This window comes from Microcebus murinus, chromosome X (assembly GCF_040939455.1).
Source record: "Microcebus murinus isolate Inina chromosome X, M.murinus_Inina_mat1.0, whole genome shotgun sequence".
In the NCBI taxonomy this organism is placed as follows: domain Eukaryota; kingdom Metazoa; phylum Chordata; class Mammalia; order Primates; family Cheirogaleidae; genus Microcebus; species Microcebus murinus.
Window position 1 is genome coordinate 85,858,458 of NC_134136.1, and position 17,812 is coordinate 85,876,269.

Here is a 17,812-nt window from a genome sequence, read left to right on the forward strand (position 1 = left end):
CTTTCTTATAAAAGGTTAGGAAAGTAACCCAACACTGATGTGGATTTATTTATTTATTTTTTGAGGCAAGAGAAGGAATTCTGCTCTCTTTTGTGAATAATAAAGATTTCATTGGAGCAGTTCTAAGAATTTCTTTTAAAAATGAAACAAACTATTTGATCTCTAGATCTGTAGTTCTTAATATTCAAGGACATCCTAGCATTTTTTTAATAGTTGTGATCTAAACCCTGTCCTTTCAAAAAAAAAAAAACCGATACTACCTAGCACATAAAATTATTCTATGATTTGTTGGAAAGGATGTCATGGGATCCCTCCATTAGAATGAATAGTTTCATCTGGAGTACCAGAAGACCCACTGTTAATACTGTCAATACCAAGCCGTTTTGGTTGTCGTGTGAAAGGAATATTAAATATGATCTAATTAAAGATTATGTTTTGGGAGAATGGTCACCAAACCAGGTGTACTTGGAAGAGAAAGGTGGCCACCAAGCCTGCAGGGTGGAAAGAAATGCACAGTGTCGTGTCTGTCGTCCTGCTTATAGCACGTGTAGTTCTAGGGGCCAGGTGGCTTAAAGCCGTGTGTGTGTGTGTGTGTGTGTGTGTGTGTCTGTCTGTCTGTCTGTCTGTCTTGTACGGGAGGAAATACCACAACCTCGTTGAGAGGAGGATCTTCCCTCACCTCCTGTCCACCTGGGGGTGGTTGCAGCTGAGTAGAGGGACCATAACTACGGATGGCCTCCAGGTGGCGCCAGCGTGCTGTGTGCCCAGCTCCCTAGGACTGAGGTTGAGCGCCTGGCGGGCGGCGCGTCTCCCTCCTCATCCGCACAAGCCCAGCCGTCCCAGAGGCGCTAACACACAGAAAACAGCCCGACCCTGGCTTCACTCCCAGACATGTTCATTAGGTACCAGGAAATTCTGAGAACTTGAAAAAAGCACACCCTATTTTAGGAAAGTTTCACTGTCCCCAGTAACCAGCGTTATCTTTAGTTACAGCAGGAGCACAATCCTTTTCACTGTGTGTCTTCCTTTGTTTCTTTTTAAAAACGGCCCTCTGGCTATGCCTTCTGGAAATAGGCATGTGTGTCTGTGTATTGTCTGTGTAAAAGGGAGCTTCTGGGTTTGTTTTCCTTTATCCCTTGCCTGCTAGAGCATTGCCCATTATCTACAGACAGTTCTCAAAGATGTGTGCCAGGTGTGATGCATGTTGTAAACGTGCGACATCTCACCTTCCCTAGTGTGGTCCCTTCCCGCCTGTGACGACCCCGCCAAACTGCCCTCACGGGTTCCCGTGCCGTGCCATCAGCCCCTGTGGCTCTGCAGGCCCCCCTTTCTGACGGGCTCTCCTGTCTTTCCTTCCTCCTCCTCTGGCTGCATTTTGACCTCTCTACGTGCATTTGTGTCCCCCTGACGGACACGTCCACACAGTTGTCCATCGCTATTGGAGATGCACAGAATACATTTTGTTTTTGTGATTGTGGTAAAATATACACGAAATTTACCATACTAACCATGATCAAGTGTTCTGTCGTGTTAAGTATACTCCCATTATGCATCCAATTTCTAGAACTCTTTTTTATTCTTGCAAAACTGAAACTGCATATACTTTAAACAATAATGTCCTGTTCTCCCTTCCCCCAGCCCCTGGCAACCAAGTGCTACTTTCTGTGTCTGTGAATTTTGATGACTCAGGCACTGCATATCAGTTCAGTCATAGAGTACCTGCCCTTTTATAACTGGCTAATGTCTCTTAGCACAGTGTACCCAAGGGTCATCCATGTTGTAGCATGTCTCAGAACTTCATTCCTTTTTATGTTTGAGTAACGTTCCATTGTATAGATAGACCAGTGGTCCCCAACCTTTTTGGCACCAGGGACTGGTTTCATGGAAGACAATTGGGTGGCGGGGCTGGGCTTAGGGGTGGGTGGGGTGGTGCAGAGCTCAGATGAGCAATGGGAAGTGGCTGTAAATACAGATGAAGCTTCACTTGCTCACCTGAAGACAAATTTTCCACAGACAGGGCCAGGGGGTGGGTGCAGGTGGAGCACAGGTAGTGATGCACGGCCAGGTTCCTAACAGGTCACAGACTGGTACTGGGCTGTGCCCCAGGGGTCGGGGACCATAGAGATGGACCACATTTTGTTCAGCCTTCCATCCATGGAATGGTATAAATTTTGGCCAAATGGCCAGCTCTTCAAGTCAATATTGGATATAATCTGAATATCATCATTAAAGAATAAGCTAATAAGGTAAAAGAATAAATCTGAAATGGTAACATTAATCATTAATTCATACCATTAATTACTATTATAATTTTATTTTAAAATATAGTATTCAGGTTTTAACAGATGCCGTTTTGGTGTAGGAACAGGATTATTTAGCCCTCGGCTACTAAATTGCTTCTGTGGTCACAGTCTGATTCATTACAACATGGAGTTAATCCTTATTTTTGCAGGTCAATGGAAAGATGAGACTTGTTTTTAAAGTTTGGGTTTTTTTTTTTTTTTGGTAATAGGTTAATGTTACTACCAAGCTGCTCTCCCCTCTAATAGCAACTGACTAAGCTAAAGATGTATGTCATTTTCAGGTACAATTTGAGGAATAGGTCCCAGGGGATGATTAATTTTCTTTGCAACAGTTCTGTAAACTGAAACTTTGTGTCTTCAGTGGGGGGAGGTGCTTCCTGGGTATCTTCAGAAGCAGGTCGAAGATGGTACATACACTCTATTCTGATGATCTCTGCTGCATGAAAAGTTGCTCCAAAATTCTTGGCGTGAAAGAGAATTTCCAGTTGTAAAATTATATTGGCACAAAGCTATGGAGATACCCAGAAGCGTGCTGTGTGTTATGGCAGGTTATTTCCACATGAGGAAGCTGCTATAGAAGATCTCCAAAACGTGGTCACCTGCACTTTAGGGGAGGGTAGGGAGGGTGGGGAGGGAGGCGGCGTAGACAGTTACTCGCTAGCAGGCACTCGGGCAGGCAGCAGTGTTCTTACCGCGCAGGTTGGCTCAACACACCTCCAAGGGCAGCGCTGCCCGGGGAACTTCCCGCAGTGCTGGGAACGGACCGTGTCTACGCCGTCCAGCACGCAGCCACTGGCTACATGTGGCTATGGAGCACTTGTCATGTGGCTAGCATGACTGAGGAACTGAACTCTGGATTTCATTTCATGTTGACCAGTTTAAATAACTGCTGTGGCTAGTGATTCCCAGATGGAACAGCAGAGCTCTAAGGGGATGAGTAACTTGGCTCCTAACCTAACCGGTGACTCGGGAGGGGCCACAGCTAGGGTTGAAGCACATCTGTCTGGGGCCAGGCTGGGCACAGCAGGGACAATGACAGGCACCTCTGCAGGGGTGTCTCGAACTGCTGGAGATGTCCAGAAGTTTCAGGCGTTGGCTCTGGCTGTTGGCTGGATCCCCAGTGTCTTGCCATGTCCCCTCTGCAGGGGCCACAGTGTGCAAACGGCTTCTCTCCCTCCCGTGTCTGGTGTGTGGGCTGAGACGCCGCCACCACTGCCGGGGCTGCCTGGGCTCCCTCACAACATGGCGTCTAGGGTCGTTGGACTCCTCAGGGTCTACCTACCACACATACTCTGAGAACAAAACCTGTCCCTAATATTTTTATATGTGCTTGCTAATGGTAGTTTTCCTGGGAGAACTTTTACTCTACCCGTGGAGAACTGTTGTCCCACTCATCCCAGCTAGCAGCCCAGTTTTCTAGAGGCGGGTTTGAAGTCGCATGGCCACGAGTTTTAGGCATCTTCTTTTCCCAACCTTAATCCCCACCCCTTTGCCTCCCGTTTCAGTCAGTCTAGTTAATTTCCTTCATTAATTAACTATAAAGGAATATGAAAGAAGTCGTGGACATCATAGCACAGAAAAAGCGAGCTGAAAATGAAATTCACGTGGCCAGAACCTTCCTTTCAAGGATTTTGAGAAATTCTATGAGGTACGGCCTGGGTTTTACAATTCCTGTCCTGTGCTGTGATGAGTTTGTCCGTTTTATGTTTTCTCTTTGGTTCATGGGAAACTGTTATTATAAAGTCAACACCTTCCGCATTTTGCCACCCATATACTTTTCCTTGTTGAAATAATCTTACTCATCAAAAGTTTTGTGTTATGAATGCTTTTTTGTTTCATTTTGTAAGATATTCTTTATTGTGTATCAGTGTTTAATATTTTGCCTGCTGGGGAAAATGTTTGATTTGCATAAAGTACCTAAAGAGACTCAGTTGAGCTCTTTCTCCGTTCTCAACTGGGCTGCCGAGTTTCCAAAGTGAGGTCATTTTTGTCCCAAATTAGAGAAGAGACAAGCACAGCTCGCTCCCTACCGTAAAGCTGGGAGAGGAGTAGGGCTGCAGGCTTGGCAGCATTCTCTTGGAGGCTGTCGTCCTCTGGATGTGAGGCTCTGGACCTCACCAACATCCGCAGGGATTTGCACCTGGACACACCGGGCAGGTGTGGCCAAAGCACTACTAAGCCCACGTGGGGTGGGTGCTGTGGCCCGGCAGCCCGCAAGGCATGTCTCACCGTCAGAAGCCCTGTCTGGCAGGGAGTTGAGCCTGCTGTGCTGGCGCATCGTGATTCTCGGTGGGGACCCCAGTTGACTCCACAGGTGCCCGTGCAGACACTCAGGGCAGGATGTGCCTCCTGGTCTTAGGGAGCTACCAGCCAGCTGCAGTTACTTGGTTAGCTAGGTAAATAGATAAGCAGCCTGAACCATGGTGACCCGACTCATTGATCATTTCTCCAGCCCGGTCCCTTCTCCGCAAGGAGCCAGGGCCCTGTGCAAAGCTATGCTGAAATGCAAAAGACAGGAGTCTGGTTTGGTCATATTGGGGCGGGAGAGGGCAAGATCTGCTCACTTATTTAGAATCAGTTTTATTTCTTTTTACACTTGTAAAATTTCAAGTTGGTAAATGATAATTGCACATATTTGTGGAGGAGTGAATTTTAAAGAGGGTTGCTTCACACTTGGAGCCTGTGGTTCCCGCCCTGCATTAGGGCAAATTGGCGCGGAACAAAAACTGGAAAAGAACGGGTGTGCGTGGTTTCATGAGCTGCACACCTGCCCGCGTGGCCGTGGCCATCGCCCCTGCGCTCCTGTCTTGGCAGGAGAATGTCCAGTGTGCGCTGTCCCTGAATCGCCTGCGTTCTTTTCCAGGAAGAGTGAGCTGAGCTGGAGGCCTCACTCCTGGCACGCCACCAAGTTCTCCGACAGCCACGTGGAGCCGGCGGCCTCTCTCTTCCCCTCTGCCAGCGGCTGCCCTTCCTGGCACGGCCGGCACCACGCGAGGTAGGCGCTCGTTCCCCTCGAGGACCCCAGGTACGGTCGGCATTCTGCGGTCACCGGCCCTTGCGGCCTTGTCGGGAGAGCACGTGTCTTGACGTCAGGACGATCTGCATGTTTCTGATGAGACAGGGCCACGGACACAGCTTACAGTTAGAACTCTCTAGATCTTTCTCTGAACAGGCAAGTGTGTGACGCTAGAAAACGAAAAATAACACAGCAAGCTGGGACGAGCAGGCACGCCCTCTGCCGTGCGGTGTTGGAGCGAGGAGAGCCTCCGACTTAGGTTTCGGTGCAGCGCCCCTGGGCAGCCGAGGGGACGCCCGGCAGTGGGGTTCCGAGCCAGCGGGGCTGCCATTTGTGGCACCCATGTGCCCACAGCCACCACCACCTCCCTTCTTTCGACAGTTGTACGTGTGAATTGGAAAGCAGAGGATATTTACTGAGCAGTAGGCGTGTTTCATACAAGCTCCTTGGGTGGTTCTGATAAGTGTCTGCGCCCTGTCCTCCCTCACTAGTCTCCCGCCAGAAGGATGAGGGTAACAGCAGAGACTGTGGTTTTCGAGTGTGTGTGTAGCTGTATGTCCCCACGTATGTGAGTGTGCATGTGTATCAGTGTGTGTGTGAATGTGCGTGTGTATCTGTGTACCTGTACGTACATGTGTATCTGTGTGCATTTATGTCTGTACTTTGTGTGAATATACATGTGTCTACGTGTGTATGTTTGTATATCAGTGTGTTTGCTTGTATGTGTATATGTGAGTGTGCCTGTATGTCACATGCATATCTGCGTGTGTGCGCGCCTGAGTGCATATATGAGTGTGCAAGTATGAGTGTGCGTGTGCTTATGTTTATATGTATGTGTGTGTTCGGAGCTAACATAACCTCTCAAAATCAATTTTCTGGCTGTTAATAAATATGGGCCTGCTGCAGAATTGCCAAGTAAAGTACTTCTGTGACATGGAGGAAATACTTCTCAAATATGATATTACCTGTTTGGAGTGACAAGAGGTGAGTAGAGTACTCTAGAGCCCAGAGTATTTTTGAAAAACCACAGATTCTCACATGAGTAGTGAAGCTTAAGTGAGAAGTGGCCTTTTGTTTCATTGCTGAAGTGACTGAGTGTAGCAGGGGCTCCATTAAGCCCACCGGCAGTCTCTCGATTAAAGATCCTGCCCACATCTGTGTGGAAACAGCAGTCAGTGTTATTTATATCTGTGAAGACTTAGGATTTGGGGGAAGAGTCACCTCAGGAATGTTGTGGGGAGGGTGGCCGGGAACATGCCCCACGTTTGAAGATACCTGGTTTGTCCTCACGGAAAATGGTGTAAAACCCCGAAGGTCCTCTCCCTCCTGCCGATGATGACTCAGCCAGTCTGTTCTCCTGCATCCTTGTTCTGGGTGCTCAGTTTGTGTTTTCTCTCAATCTCTCTCTCTCTCTCTCATTTTGATTGTGCCGCAGTGTTTGTTCCCCTTGAAGTGTGACTGTCCCAGCTTGTTGAGCATTAAGGGAAGCATTTAACACCTTGGATAAGTAGTATCACTGTTGAGAGCTATCAGCCACACATGCAGTTACTACCTCACAGAAGAATTAATTTCTCAGCTAATCATTTATTCCTCTCTATTAGACACCACCCTGATTAGGAGCCTTGTTTGGTGTTCATGTATAGCTCTGGCGACTGTGTACGGTGTAACTAGTTACCTGAATGCAGCAGAAAACATATGCTCTTGCTAGTAAATAAAGCCTGTCACACTCTCAAATATCTAGCTGACTGAGAGTTTAGGGGGAGTCCATTAATACTTTGATATTTGGGTTTGGAAGGAAATGTTATCTCCACGGGCTAGATAGGAAACATTTTTGGCTTTGTGAGCCAGACAGACTCTGCTGCAGTTACCCAGCTGTAATGTTAGGTTTGTGTGGATGTTCCCTGGTCCCCCGGTTCCCAGTGTCAAGAACGAGTATGGCTACTGAGTCGACAGCCAATCATGGAGTGATCTCAGACACAGAGCAATTTTATACAAACGGCTTACCACATAAAGGAAAGAATGAAAGTAAGGAAGCTACAAAGTGAAAATATGTTCCAGAGAAAGTGGAACGGGCCAGTCTCCAGGAGTGGAGAAAGACTCCAAAGCCTGAGCACATGCTGCCTTTTATAAGCTCACTAGCTTGTCCTGCCTTTCTCCTGGCAGTATTGGTTTTCATTTCCTGCCTTTGGGATGATTGACAGGTTGTGGTCACATATTGACTAGAGGTTGATTATGTAACAGTTTCCTTTTCTTCCCCAGAATTCTTCACGAGGCCCCGCCCATGTTATGCTAATTAGATGGTAATGAGCTCCATAGGTTGGTTAAAGGTTACTAAGAACTTTTTATTATGTACATTCCCACTAGGGAACAGTTCCTAACTGCAGTTTGGTTCCTAGCTACAATTCGGTTCCTGTTCTCTGCCCTTAGCCACTTCCTTGCCACCTGTTTACCCTCTGCCAGACCCAACAGTGGGGGTGAGGGAAACTTGCCCTTTCCCCCAAAAGTTCGATGAAAGATCAACTCACAATTAAGGCAAATTAATAAGAGAAAGGTTTATTTACCATGCACATGGGGAGAATCACTGAATATCCTAGTTAAGTTCAAATGTTTTTATACCTGTGTTTTTGGAGGGGAAGGGAAATGAAGAGTACAGGTAGTTCTGTTCAGGGGTGACATGGTGCTAGGGAGGACAAATGGATGGGGAGACAGATGGACTTGTAAATAATTCTCTTTGCAAATTAAATCATCCAGAGGCACAGGTATTATATTTAAATAATTGGGGCCAGGTCTGGTTGCATTGTTGATCTTCCCCCCACCTCCTGCAATATACTGAGATAATAGGGGCAGGAAGGGAAGTCCATTGTTCTTTTTCAAGGGCCTGTTAGTCTCTAAAGGTCTTAATTCCAAATACCAAGGAGTCACATTTTGGGGTGAAATTTCCTGAGCTCCTTCACAGCTCTGCTCGGAAGCAGCCACAGACAAAACATGAACAAATGGGCACAGTGTTCCAGTAAGACTAAACTTAAACTTGAATCTCATATAACTTTAACAGGTCAGATAGGAGGAATATTACTCCTTTGAGTTCTTTTCCCCTGACCATTTAAAAATATAAAAACCATCCTCAGCTCCTGGGTTGCAGTTTGCTGACTGCTGCACTTAACTGTTGACTGATGATGGCAGTGTTATATAGGCACTGCCTGCTGGCGGTATGGGATTTAGCCTTGAAAGGTATCTGTTTGGTAAAAAGGTACCAGCGGGGAGAACACAGTCTTTTCAGCCTGTGCTCAGAAAGTTTCTCCCTGTCTGTGCCGCAGTTCAGATGTGCTGAGGTGAGATGTCAGACCCAGGGACCTTACCCCGGGCAGTTATCATTCGGAATCTTGACACTTCCACAAGGGCCAGCTGTGTTCAGATGCTGCTGTCTGCAGTCCTGCCCTTTTGCTAAAGTGTGCCTTGTCCTTCTCGTTTTTTGTAGTTGTTCCTCCCATGACCTGTCCGGTTCGTGGGAGCAGACGAGCCTGCAGCGCACCTCTGGCCACTTCAGCTCCCTGGGGAGTGTGGACAGCCTGGACCACCCCTCCCACTCCTACCCCTCTGGCCGTCTCTCCGCGGCCAAGTCCAACAGCAGCATCGACCATCTGGGCGGCCACGGCCAGCGCGACTCGGCCTACGGCTCCTTCTCCACCAGCTCCAGCACTCCCGACCACACCTTGTCCAAGGCCGATGCCTCCTCCGCAGAGAACATCCTCTACAGCGTGGGCCTCTGGGACGCCTCCAGGCAGGGTGGCAGCCGGCAAGGCCAGGCTGCCAGTGACCCTCAGGGCCTAGAGGACAGGCTGGGGTGCTTCCCGCCCAGGGTCCCCGGTGACAGCAGTAAAAGCCCCAGGCCAGAGGACAGTGCTGAGCCCAAGCCGGCCTCTTCTGCGAGGGCCAATTTTGGGCCGGTCTGGTATGTTCCTGACAAGAAAAAAGCACCTTCCTCCCCACCCCCACCCCCACCCCCTCTCCGCAGTGATAGCTTTGCTGCCACTAAGAGCCACGAGAAGGCCCAGGGCCCCCTGCTCTCAGAGGCGGCCACCACCAAGCACTTTACCGCCCTGGCCCGGGCTCAGCCCCACAGCGATTGGAGACCAGACCCCACCGACTGGCCACGGAGGCTGGTGCGCCCCAGCAGTGGGAAGGGGGCTGGAGGCCCAGGCTACCTGCAGGAGGCCCGCCTGGACTACGGCTGGCCCTCTGAGGACAAGGCTCCTGGCAGGCTCCAGGCCTCTCTGTCCAGCACAGACGTGCGCTTCCCGCAGCCTCCCCGTGGGGGCCAGCACCCGCGCCACTACAGTGACGAGAGCCCTGGGACCCCTGTGTCACCAAGGGAGCTGCGGGCTATGGGACTCGGGCCGGAGCCTCCCGCCGCACACTTCCAGGGTGACGGCCCCCCTCAGCTGAGGTGGCTCGGTGCTGCCGACCAGACGGCGGGTGGCAGCGGGCAGGGCCCCCGTCACTGCGTGCCCACCAGGCAGCCCCTGCAGGCGGGCACCAAGGCAGCACAGCCCCGAGGGGGCCGCTGGCCTTGCGATGCGGCCCCGGGCGCCCTCCAGCATCCTCCCTCGCAGCCTGTGGGCCAGGGCCCACGCCGTCACCTACCTCAGCACGAGGGTCTTCTGGGTGCCCGTGAGACAGGATGGTGTTACCCCCCAGACGCAGGGGCCAAGGGCTGCTCCACAACGGCCCAGGAGCCTCCCGGGGCCAGCCACGCTGACCAAGCGGGCCAGCACACGGCAGCGGGCGGCTTCAAGTGGGAGTATGGACAGAGCAGCAGGATCTCTCCCCAGAAGACACCCCTGCTGCACTCCTTGACCCAGGAGGGGACCTGCCAGCCGGAGAACCGCCAGGGTGGTGGCGCGGCAAAGCCACCGACGTTAGACGCCCAGGTGGGCAGAGCCACACGGAGAAGCGACCGGTTTGCCACCACGCTGCGGAACGAGATCCAGATGCGCAGGGCCAAGCTGCAGAAGAGCAAGAGCACGGCCACTCTGACCGGTGACGCGGAGGACGCCGCAGGTGGCTGGAGGGCTGAGTTGGGAGGGGCCGCCAGCACGCCCCCAGAGGGACCCTTCACCGGCACCTACAAGGACCACCTGAAGGAGGCCCAAGCCCGGGTCCTGAGGGCCACGTCTTTCAAGCGCCGGGATCTGGACCCCAACCCGGTGGACGAGTACCCGAGGTCACCAGAACACAGAACGGGGCACCACGGGGCCTCACCCTCCTTCCCTGCGGATCCGGACATTGTGCCCCCCTTCTGGGAAACGGGCCCCTCGAAGCCAGCCTCCTCCGGAGGCGGCGGCCCCCTCGTTCCCCGCATCGGAGGCCGGAAACGGTTCACCGCGGAGCAGAAGCTGAAGTCGTACTCTGAACCGGAGAAGATGAATGAGGTCGGCCTCTCCGGGGGCTGCGGTCCTCGCCAGCTCCCCAGGACACCCGAGGACACCGTGGGCACTTTTGCCGACAGGTGGAAGTTTTTTGAGGAAACAAGCAAACCGCTTCCCCAGAGGCCGGGGCAGAGGCAAGCACCCCGTGTGCTCCCAAGGGAGAGGCCGTGGACAGCGGGCCGTGGGTGTGACGCCGCGGAGCCCCGGCCGCGCACCAGCTCCTTCGGGGAGAGCCTGGGCGGTCACAGAAAAGCAGACAAGGCGGGGAAACTGGAGCCGCCACAGCGACTCGGGACCTTCGCAGAGTATCAGGCCTCTTGGAAGGAACAGAGGAAACCTCTGGAAGCCAGGAGTTCCGGGCGGTACCACTCGGCAGATGACATTCTGGACGCCGGTCTGGACCAGCACGAGAGGCCGCGCTACCTTCACGAAAGGTCCCGGTCATCGCCGTCCACGGACCACTACAAACAGGTGAGTGTGGCGCCGCGGTGAGGGACACGCTGCCCCGACGGCGTCTTCAGGCACAGACAGGACCCCCAAATCGCATGGCCTAGTATGGGCGCTCCTCGGGTCTGCTGTTGGAGCATTTATGCTCGACGGCTTTTCTAGTAAGGACTTGTGTGAGAGGTACTTGGGGACGACTTTGATACGTTCACGGCGGATTAAATGCCGTGTTCCAACAAACCTGCGCCTTTCATTCCCAGCCTTGTGGTCAGAACCTCTGGTCCTGTCTTTCCCACAGCTGGCCCACTGCGACCTTCCTGCTGAGCACAGACCTTGGAGGGGACTGTAGAAAACAGTGACAATCCCTCTGCAATGAAAATGGGCACTTCATTTAAAGGCTTAAGATAAAACGCGATAGCTCCTTTTCAAACACTGATGTCATTTAATATTTGTAGCATTGGGCTTTTTTTGGTATTCTGGGTTTTTTTATTTTTTTTGAGACAGTCTCACTCTGTTGCCCAGGCTAGAGTGCTGTCACGTCAGCCTAGCTCACAGCAACCTCCAACTCCTGGCTCAAGCGATCCTCCTGTCTCAGCCTCCCGAGTAGCTGGGACTACAGGCATGCGCCACCATGCCTGGCTAATTTTTTCTGTATATTCTTAGTTGGCCAATTAATTTCTTTCTATTTTTGGTAGAGATGGGGTCTTGCTCTTGCTCAGGCTGGTCTTGAACTCATGAGCTCAAACGATCCACCTGCCTCGGCCTCCCAGAGTGCTAGGATTACAGGCATGAGCCACCACGCCCAGCCTGATATTCTGTTTTTTATTTGCAAGTATTTTTAAGGATTGCTCTGGGGCAAAACGTATTTAAAATGCCTTAAACTGTCACACTTTTTGGTGAGAGTTAACATCAAGCTTTCTAGAAAACTCCATATTCTCAGCCATACTTCAGAGTCGACAGTCTCTCCCCCACTTTCAGCTTCATTTTGCTTATTACATCTGAGTTTGTATAGTTCAAAGAAAAGAATGTCTGCAATAACAGATGCGATTTCTTTTTGAAAGGACCAGTGGTAGATGTGACGTAGGATGCCTAATGTGTACATGGAAAGAAAGCTGCCAGTTTGCTCCATGGCATCCTAGCCCTGAAATCCCACGCAGACAACCGCGAGCATTCGTTTCTGCTGCTGGTCTGCCCTGGCTTGTGGACGATTTAGTGTGACCTCCAAGAATTTCACGCTTCCTGCATCAGGAGCAAAGAACCCCACATTCTGACAAGTCCCAGGACTTGAGGCTTCCCTGCTGTGATTTGTGACCAGCTGTGCTTTATTTCTTTTGGCCAGTTGTGCCACACAGTTTTACAGGCTTCACGTGGGAGTTCTGCTTCCTGCCCAGAATAGAAGTGGATGGCGGCAGGGTCTTAGTTCAGTTGTTTCAATGAAGAGCTTTGTGGAGCTGAACCGCCAAGGATCTCGGCCGGGTCCTGGTACGAGACGGCAGGCGGCATCGCTGATGTCGTGGTGCAGGCGTGCAAGGCGAACCCACAAATGAGGGCTTTCATAATAACAGACGTCTTGAGGAAGGCAGCTTGGTGACTTGGTGTCTCGTTGTGTTGCCCTTCGCAGGAACCTTCTGTGGAACCTCAAAGGCAGGCGGAGGACGCCAGGGAGCACCGAGAACTCCCCTCCATAGTCCATGCCGAGGAGGGGCGGTCCACTCCAAGGTGGGTGCAGTTTGGATTTGGGGTTACTCAAAACATGTCTTGGGGGCGGGCTTCTGTAGGGTGGGTGGCTGCTTGGTTAATATGGCCAGACGGCTGGTGTTTGCCAAGCCCAAGCAGCTCCTGACTGGGCGTGATTTCCAACATCTCCAGTGCCCTGGAGTTTTGAGCAGAGCTGGTGCACCCGCAGCCCTGCCTGGAGAAGCACCCCAGGGGCGGAGACGCCTTCTAACTCCTTGGTGGCATTTTTAATTTTTAAAATGGCTGCTGTGTCTTCCCCACTGTAAGACTCTGTTTAGAGACAAAATGAGAAGTTCAGTTTAACCTACTTGAACTGAGCCTTTGTATGGGGCACCTAGCTAAAGGGAAGTGTTAGCCACCTAGCGCGCAGCTGTCTTCTTGGCCCACGGTCTTGAAACTAGACTTGCCTCTGAGGATTGCCAGGCAGAAAGGAATAGGGCAAGCCTTCCTAAATTGGACGTAGTTAATGAGTTTATTTTGAGGTTTAAAATAGATATGAAGTCGGTCACCTCCCAGAGAGAGGCTCTGAGCATCTGCAAGAACTGAAGCAGCAGAGAACGCGGTGCTGCGGGCCGTAATTCCCAAATGTGCGCTGTGGCCGTTTTGTTGTGGTGTGGATAGGATTTAGATTAAATACGAGGTGGGCGGGAGAAGAAAGTCTATGTCTGTGCAGACGATGTGTGACCTTATTTTGAAAGGGCTGCTGCAGGGGCGGGAGTGAGTGCACAGGGCAGGATTGCTGGGCGCAGATGATTCTATTGCCTTGAGAATCTTGTGTGATTGGCATGCCATTCAAATTAAACAGTGGCCTCAAAACTCAAGGTTCAAGGGGGGGAAATGGGCATTTATTGAAACCTTAAAATCTGTACCCCCATAATATGCCGAAATAAAAAAAAAAAGGAAAAAAAAAAACTCAAGGTTCTTTTGCAGAAGTAACCAGTTTAAATGTTTGCTTTCAACAGCCTGATATAATGGGGTTTGATTTCACTGGGCTTTAAGCTGAGTGCTGTTAGCCTCATATAAGAGTATCAAATATTTATGTGGCTCTGAGGCGACAGAATTGATATTCTGTGTGTGCTTGTGTAGGAAGTCCCTGCAATTACTTAACAGTCTTCACGGCTAAAACAAAGAACCCATGGGTAAGAAAGGCCAATGAATAATCCACCCACAGAATTTAGCCGTGTCTGAGAAGCACAATTATAGCTTTATTACTATGGATTCCAAGTAAGTCACGTGCTGAGCGCCAGCTGTGGTCTGTCTTCAAAGCCAGCATCCAGGCATCGCTGCCATCATGAGCCCAGTTGTGCAGTGTGTCGTGGGCCTGGCTCTCGGTGGGCTCTGCCACGTGAGACCTTGATCTCCTCTGGCCCTCTGCCTGGTGCCACGAGCCTTTAGACTGTGCAGAGGGCACCACGGTGGCCAGAGCATAGCTCCTCTTCTGTGGGTAAGGGAGGGTTGCCGTGAACAGCTCTCGCGTGCACGCAGTGTGAGAGTGTGAGTGAGTGGGTGGCACTGTCGACACAGAGGACAAGGGGAAGGGGTGGGGCTGGTGCTCCTTTATCACGGCTTTGTCTTCCAGCACACTGCATAACCACGCTGAAGAAATTGGTTCCAGAAGCATTCTGCTTTTGAGCTCCAAACCCGGCAATTTTCAGACTTGTTTGTGTGTTTTTAAGAGTGGGGAGGCTCAGTGAAATTGTAGAATTTGAATGTTGGAAAGTGGTTTTCAACTTTTTCCAGAGACGGTTTAGTTTCTGAAGGATCAGCAAGAAAGAATACACTTGAAAAATTAAATTTGAGAGTAATAGAAATGAAAATTCGGGGAAAGAATTATTCTTTGCCCACCAAAACCAAAATCTGTAATGCGAAAGTTTAATGATACCCAGTGTTTTGCATAAGTTGAACGCAATGTAAACATGTCTGTGCAAATAATATTAATTACTGATGTGCTAATCGACACATGATAATGAAAAGTGTTAGGTGTTGTATTCTGTTTGGATAGCAGAAGAATGTGGGAATAGGAGTTGATTTTTATTTGTTGGTTCATGCAGATCAAATAGAGATAAAATTTTTTGTGAAGTTCAAGATCCTGTGTTATATATAAAAGTAAGTAGGGCAGAGGTTCTGCCCCCAAAGGACCTCACAGTGTAGGAGGAAAAGAAAGACACAAATACTTAGGATTGAAGTGATGACATATGTTTACATTTTTTTTTTTTTTGAGACAGAGTCTCACTCTGTTGCCCAGGCTAGAGTGCCGTGGCGTCAGCCTCGCTCACAGCAACCTCAAACTCCTAGGCTCAAGCGATCCTTCTGCCTCAGCATCCCAAGTAGCTGGGACTACAGGCATGCACCACCATGCCTGGCTAATTTTTTTTTTCTCTGTATATTTTTAGTTGGCCAATTAATTTCTTTGTATTTTTAGTAGAGACGGGGTCTCACTCTTGCTCAGGCTGGTTTGAAACTCCTGACCGTGAGTGATCCGCCCACCTCGGCCTCCCAGAGTGCTAGGATTACAGGCGTGAGCCCCCACGCCTGGCCCATATTTACAGTTTTTTAAAAAAGTTATGTGGTGCTTCAGAAGGTCTGATAAGAGAGAGCCAGGTGACCTTTGGCTGGGTCACAGGCAAAACGGATGGTGTTTGAGCTAAGGCCAGCCTGGACCCCAGGGATCAGATCCAGCAGCGTTCGCTTCTCTCTGGCTTTTCCCGTCCTGAGCAGCCCCCCTGCCCTGTGCCAGTCATCTTACCCTGTGTCCCCGCAGCGTTTGGAGGCCTGCACCAGGTCCGCCGGCTCACTCGTAACCAGCAGGAGTCTGCCTCTTGCAAATGCGCTCACCCACTGACACGGGGTCCCTCGGACACTGTGTCAGTGTGTCCTAGGGCTGCCACAAGAAACTACCACAGATGGCAGCTCAGACAACAGAAATGTATTTCCCACAATTGCAGTGGCTGGAAATCTGAGATCAAGGTGTCTCAGGGCTGGTACCCCTGGGGCCTCTCTCCTTGGCGTGCGGATGCCGTCTTCTCCCTGTGTCCTCACCTGGTTGTCCCTCTCTGTCTGTGTCCTAGTGCCCTCTTATAAGGACACTAGTCCTGTTAGATCAGGGCCTTCTCCAATGACCTCATTTTGCCTTAATTACTTCTTTAAAGGTCCTGTCTTCAAGGAGAATCACATTTCAAGATACTGGGGGTTAGGGCTTCAATATACTAATTTTGCAGGGGCACAATTCAGTCCATCACAATGGGAGAAATGTCCCTGCTTCTCCCTTCTGTCTTTACACTAATTCTATCTGCTGTGTCAGCTCTCTCAGGAAGTGTTATGCTGTCTTTGAGCTGACGAGGTTTGAGATTCACAATGATATGGAAACCCTTAAAACGAAGGGAAGAGGGCAGTTGCCGCCACGTGGGCAGCACAGAAGAGGGGCATTTGGCAAAACTTATCTGGGGGGATTTTGGCAGGGCATAACTGTAGCCTTATGATTGCACATACCTTCTTGTTCAGTAATTCCACTTTTAGGAATTTGTCTTCCAAGTAGATGCTCGCTACCCGTGAATGCTCTGCAGGCTGGGACAGTGGTGGTGTACTCACATTATGGATGTATTTGCCACACCTTTCACCAGTCCTCACTACCTGCTGCATCAGACTGATGGCTTCTGGAAGACCAGGATTTTACTTTTCATTTCTCAGCACCTTGTACTTGGCATAATTTCTACATAGATTAGGTGCTCAGTAAGTGGTTGGTTGGGTGGATAGACTGATCTATGGACAGATAAGTGGTTGAGTGGACAGGTGGATGGATGGAGAGATGGGTGAGTGGGTGACTGAATGGTTGGATATGTGGATGGTTACATGTGTATGTGGATGGATGAATGGATGGATGGAAGGGTACATGGATGGTTGCATGGGTGTGTGGATGGATGGATAGAGGGGTACATGGATAGTTGCATGGATGGAGGGATGAAAGGGTGGATGGAGGGATGAAAGGGTACATGGATGGATGGAGAGTTGCATGGGTGTGTGGATGGATGGATGGGTAGATGGAAGGGTATGTAGATAGTTGCATGGATGAATGGTTGGAAGGGTATACAGTTGGTTGCATGGGTGTGTGGATGGATATGTGGATGATTACATGTGTGCATGGATGGATGGATAGAGGATACATGGATAGTTGCATGGATAGAGGGATGGAAGGGTATGTGGATGGATGGATGGGGAGTTTCATGAGTGTATGGATGGTTGGATGGAAGGGTATGTAGATAGTTGCATGGGTGCATGGATGGATGGTTGGAAGAATATACAGTTGGTTGCATGGGTATGTGGATGGATATGTGGATGATTACATGTGTGCATGGATGGTTGGATGGATGGAAGGGTACATGGATGGTTGCATGGGTGTGTGGATGGATGGATAGAGGGGTACATGGATAGTTGCATGGATGGCAGGATGGAAGGGTACATGGATGGATGGAGAGTTGTATGGGTGGTTGGATGGAAGGGTATGTGGATGGTTGCATGGATGGATTGTTGGAAGGGTGTGTGATTGGTTGCATGAGTGTGTGGATGGATGGATGGTTAGAAGGAAGTGTGGGAAGGTGGGTGGGTGAATGAATGGGCATATAGCTAGAAGGATGGGTAGGGGGACGTATAAATGGAGGGATTGGTGATTGAATGCATGGGTATCAGCCTAACTTTCTTTGAGTCAGTCCTTCTTGATCATGGTGGATGATCATTCCATATTGGGCTGGTCTGAGTACAGTGGTGTTTACAAGTAATTGATCACACCAGTTACAGATTCGTTTGTTCCTTCTCTACTCCCTCTGCTTCACTTGATTAACCTTTAAAAAAGAGAAATCATTCCCTGTTGGTACAATTCTGCATGCTGAAAT

General features: G+C 50.2%; 1 protein-coding gene across 2 annotated transcripts in view; it reads left to right on the forward strand.

Moving 5' to 3' along the window:
- SHROOM2 (shroom family member 2) overlaps window positions 1-17,812 on the forward strand; it is a 134,458-nt gene that overhangs the window by 77,587 nt on the left and 39,059 nt on the right. For both annotated transcript variants that reach the window (XM_012782451.3, XM_075999417.1), the window contains exons 3-5: window positions 5,167-5,298; window positions 8,795-11,216; window positions 12,811-12,908. In XM_012782451.3, the coding sequence (XP_012637905.3) occupies window positions 5,167-5,298; window positions 8,795-11,216; window positions 12,811-12,908 (2,652 nt within the window). The remainder of the gene's footprint in view (window positions 1-5,166; window positions 5,299-8,794; window positions 11,217-12,810; window positions 12,909-17,812) is intronic.